The sequence below is a fragment of the Myotis davidii genome, unplaced genomic scaffold (genome assembly GCF_000327345.1).
Source record: "Myotis davidii unplaced genomic scaffold, ASM32734v1 scaffold73, whole genome shotgun sequence".
NCBI lineage: Eukaryota > Metazoa > Chordata > Mammalia > Chiroptera > Vespertilionidae > Myotis > Myotis davidii.
Genome location: NW_006286675.1, coordinates 2,826,973 through 2,831,819, shown reverse-complemented (window position 1 = coordinate 2,831,819; position 4,847 = coordinate 2,826,973). Strand labels below are relative to the sequence as shown.

Genomic DNA, 4,847 nt, shown 5'->3' with positions numbered 1-4,847 from the left:
GGGCGGGCGGTGCGCCCCGGGCGCCGACGACGTTCCGTCCTGCAGCCACTCCTGGCACAGCGCCACGGCCCCAGGCGAGAAGAGCAAGATCACCACGCCGCCCTCCTGCAGGATCTGGAGCCGCTGTGCGTGGAGCCAGGCCAAGGACCCCTGCGCGCTCAGCTCACGACGACTCCACAGGTCCACGGCCACCCCTGGCGGCCGCTGCGGGAGAAAACAGAGGGGGAAGGAAGATGTGAGATGGCCTGAGGCCCGGCCCGCTAGGGGCGGCCCCCCCGCCGGGCGCTGGCTCACACTCACCCCCCGAGTAGACATCCTCCTTCAGGAGCCTCAGCCACCCTGTTCAGGGAGAGGGGCGGAGGCAACGCGTGAGCTCGGATGCTGCTTCCTGTCTCTGAACTCCCTGGCCCCATCCAGTCCTACCTCTGGGGAATGGGGAACGGAAATGACTCACCTTTCACATGGTCCTTTTTGAGGAGGAGGAGAAGGAAAAGCACAGCAGCAAAGAGTAGGCAGGCCAGCCACACCAGGGCCCAGCGCTGGTGGATATCTGGGAGGCCAAGGGGAGGAGATGGGCTGGTTAGAGACCTTACACTTACACCCCATTTCATGAAGGAGAAATGAAGTAAGTTGCCCAAAGTCCACAGCACTTAGTGTCAGAGCCAGTATATGAATATAGACCAGGGGTGGGCAAACTTTTTGACTCGAGGGCCACAATGGGTTCAACATCATTACATAAAAGGGTACACTCTTTTATTTCAATAGTTTTATTCATTTCAAACGGGCCGAATCCGGCCCGCAGGCCGTAGTTTGCCCACGGCTGATATAGACCCATCTACTTGAGTGACCTTGGATAAGTGACTTCACTTTCTGTGTCCGATTTTCACCTCTGTAAAATTGAGATAACAATAGTACCTACTGATAGGGTTGTTGTGAGAACTACATCTGTTAATACACATAAAGCACGTACAATGCCAGGGCATGGTAAGTCCTCAACAGTCACTATTATTGTCCCTTAAGCCTAGGGTGGCTGGGTCCTTGACTTCAGTCTCTCCGGTGACTGCAACAGCCTTCTAATATCCCTGACCTCTTTTTTGTCTCCAATTCATTCACCATGTGGCATACCCAAAGATCTTTTAAAAATACAAATCTGATTATAGTCTTTTAGAAAGCTCCTGCTACTCTTAAGGTAAATTCCAAATTCCTTACTTTGGCTCCCAAGACCCTATATGGCCCATGCATCCTTAGCTCATGATAGGGGTCTGCCTCCCAAGGCATTCCAACCACACTGACCACTGTGGAGTTCCTCAAAAAAGCACTCCACAGTCTTCACAAAAATGAATCTCTAACTCCTTCACCTAGATCAGCCTTCAGAATTCAGCTCAAACCTTTCCCCTGAACTCCTTACCCCATCATGGTCAGGTCCCTGTTACATGCATTCATGGCTTTGGACACTTACTTTGTAGAGAGTGCTTCAATAGCTCACACCTACCAAATGATTTGGGGCTAATGCCTTTCTAGCCTTCTATGACTGGGGTGGGGGCATGTATTGTATCTTGGTGATGCTGGGATGGCCTGCAAGCTCTCATCATGGTTTCTGAATGAGTGAAGAATGACTCTTTGATTTATCTGAGCCAGGGAAGGACATTGCGTGTGTTGCCCGCATGAGTGGTTCCTGTCAAGATTTCAGCTTCTAGAGAGCTGTGAAGAGGAAGGGCCATTCTTGTAATACTCACACTTGTCCATGGGGCAGGCCCATAGTGCTCCCAGGTCATTATCCCACAGCTGTAAGACACAAACAAAACCAAGCCCTGAGCCCTCCGCTTATGGTTCAGCACTCACCAAATTCTCGCTAGTCTGATCTCCAAAATTTCCAGCCTCAATTATGCATATTTTCCCCCCACACATAGCAGGTTCCCGCAAGCTACTCTGGCTTTGCTTATGCTTATCGCCTGGACTGTGCCTTCATGCCAGATCTGGCCCAAAGGAAGAGACCCTTCCTTGGTTCTCCCTGGAAACCAGCGCTTAGCACATGTGAATGTTGTTATCTGTTGATGGGTTTATAGCCAGCAGTGAGTAACTTGGGGACAGGAACTATGCTCCTTCAAACTCTCAGCTTCCCCATGACTGGAAACAAAAAAAAGCACAAATAGATGGTGGGTGGGCGCTAGAAGGACAGTGAGGAGGCCTCTGCCTGGGAAGAGTGAGTCTCGCTGGTGCCTTCAGGCACAGGAAGGAGTGGAAGAGGCCAAAGGTAGAGTGTTAGGGCTGTTGCCCTTGGATGTTGGGGTAGGGCTCTCCTGCCACCTACTCACCTGCTGACACTGTCCTGACTGCAGGTCTTGTAGTAACTGCTCTCCAAGGCGAGCTGCCCTCTGCCAAGCCAAGGGGTAGGAGGCTGTCACCTAGGGGCACTGCACCTAGGAGACCACCAGGGTGCATGCAGCTGGGCAGAGTGAGAGGATGGCACTAGGAGTTGGGAGATTTCTGAGAGACCACGGAGAACAAGGCCCAGGTCTGAATCATCCTCATGTCCCCGAGACCAGCACAGAGCCTGACTCAGAGGAGGGGAAATTGAATACAGGGAAAATTTGAGGCTAGTTTTGAGATGGAACTGGAGAGGTACATGTAGAAGGGTCCCCCAGCCCTTACCGTGGAGGCCCTGCTGAGCAGTGGGGTGCAACCACTGGGTTCCAAGGCACAGATTGAGCTGTTGTCCTGGGGGCCTCGTGTCTCCACCAGCAGCATATCGTCCTTGAGGGGCCCCAAAGAGTCTGAAATGGATGAGAGTCCACTCTTGAGACCCAACCTTGCTCAGGGCTGCCATGTGCCCCCCTCATACCTGACCTACACCCCTAGGAGCTGGCACTTCCAGGGTTCACCCCTATTGCGATGGCCCTGTCCCAGCCTCCTGCAGGCCCCACTCACCAGACCACAAGCACTCTTGCAGCTGCAGCTTCTCCCCACTGCTTACCTGCTTGGAAGAGACCAGGATTAGGGGCATAAAGAAAGGCAAGAGTGCCCTGGCTGGTTTTCTCAGTGGTTAGAGCGTTGGCCCGAGGACCAAAGGGTCATGGGTTTGATTCTGATCAAGGGCATATGCCTCAGTTGATGGTTTGATTCCCCAACCTGGTTGGGGTGCTTGGAGGAGGCAGCCAAGCTATGTGTCTCTTTCATGGTGATATTTCTATCTCTCTTTCTCCCCCTCCTCTCTCCATTCCACTCTCTCTAAAAAATCAATGGAAAGAGTATCCTTGGTGAGGATTAAAAATAAAAAGAAAGAAAGGCAAGGGCCAAGGCCAGAAAGATCTGGAAAGAGAAGGGATAGGCAAGGGGAGGCCTGTTGGGTTGGGGGTTGTGCACTCTGGGCCTGACCTTAGGCAGATCTGGGTGATTAGGACTCACGCCATCTTTCTCAGCTTCAGCCTTGTGAGGTCATCTGTGCTAACAGGACTTGGGAACCTAAGTTAGCTCTTTTCACATCTGGCAAGACACTTTATACATTCCCATCTAACTATCTTCTCAAAGAGGTCTCACCTGACCGCCCCACTTGAAATTGCAACCTTAATCCTCACTATCCTTCCCCACATTTCCCCATAGTATTTATATACAATTTTTAAAATCTTCACTAGAGGATTTTTAAAAAATATTTTTTATTGATTTCTTTCACAGAGAGGAAGGGAGAGAGATAGAGAGTTAGAAACATCGATGCGAGAGAAACATCAATCAGCTGCCTCCTGCACACCTCCTATTGGGGATGTGCCCGCAACCAAGGTACATGCCCTTGACCAGAATTGAACCTGGGACCCTTCAGTCTGCAGGCTGACGCTCTATCCACTGAGCCAAACAGGTTAGGGCGAGAGTGTTTTTATTGAAAAAAAATAATCGTTTTTTGAGAGACAGAGACATTGATGGGTTGCCTCCCAAATGCTCCTGACCAGAGATGGAACCCAAAGCCTAGGTATGTGCCCTGATCAGGAATCAAACCCACAACCTTTTGGTGCACAGGAGGATGTTCCAGCCAATTGAGCCACCCAGCCAGAGCTTTATATTAACAATTTTAATTTACTATAATAATTTACTTATTATATCTATTGTTTACCTTCCTCCATTAGAACATAAGCTCTCTACGGATGAAAACATTTATTGATTTTATTCACTGACCTCTATGCCAAGTGCCTAAAACAGTGCCTGGCACATAGTAGATGCTCAATAAGTCTGGAATAAATGTGTTAATAATAATAACCCTGTGAAGCTGTAGAACAGTTAGGGACATAGGATAATGACAGCAATAATAAAAGCAGCTAACATTTGTTGAGTATTTAGTCTGTGCCAGTCCCTAATGTGAAGCTCTTCTCTTATTTAATCTTCATAACCACTCTATAAAGTCGTTACTGCTATCCCCATTAAACAGATGAGACTGACCTTCAGAGAGAGGAAATGACTGGCTCAGGCCCCCTGGCACTGCTAAGGCAAATAGTGGAACTCCTAAGAGGAATCCCATAACCACTTTGCTCCAAGAACCCAAGGATCAAGTGGGTCCAGAACACAGTGTCTTGTCTGGGGGTCCCTGCGGGTGGGAGGAAGGTTCTGCTCCCAACACAGCGCTCTGGCGCCCCCTTCTTACCTGGACACAGAGGTTGGGGTGGCCTTTCAGCAAAGGGAACTCCAGGACTTCCTGTGGAACGAAAGGAATGGGAGGGTGGCAAAAGGTGGCCCCCTGGGCTTGCCTAACTCCTCGGACCCTGGGCTTGCCTTCCTCCTCTGCTTCGCTTACGTTCACAGTGACATTTTCCCGGGGCAGCGGTGGGACCAGCGGCTGGCAGGAGCCCCTGTCCTGTGCACTG

The 4,847-nt window shown here is 50.5% G+C and overlaps 1 protein-coding gene across 1 annotated transcript in view; it reads right to left on the bottom strand.

Annotated features, from left to right (window-relative positions):
* Nucleotides 1-4,847, bottom strand: part of IL17RC (interleukin 17 receptor C) — an 11,770-nt gene that overhangs the window by 307 nt on the left and 6,616 nt on the right. Inside the window, 10 exon segments of the mRNA XM_015560362.1 lie at nucleotides 1-194; nucleotides 196-204; nucleotides 301-339; nucleotides 455-550; nucleotides 1,737-1,785; nucleotides 2,316-2,375; nucleotides 2,653-2,774; nucleotides 2,929-2,974; nucleotides 4,628-4,678; nucleotides 4,778-4,847. The exon segment at nucleotides 1-194 is cut by the window's left edge and continues 307 nt beyond it; the exon segment at nucleotides 4,778-4,847 is cut by the window's right edge and continues 34 nt beyond it. Coding sequence (XP_015415848.1) covers nucleotides 1-194; nucleotides 196-204; nucleotides 301-339; nucleotides 455-550; nucleotides 1,737-1,785; nucleotides 2,316-2,375; nucleotides 2,653-2,774; nucleotides 2,929-2,974; nucleotides 4,628-4,678; nucleotides 4,778-4,847 — 736 coding nt within the window.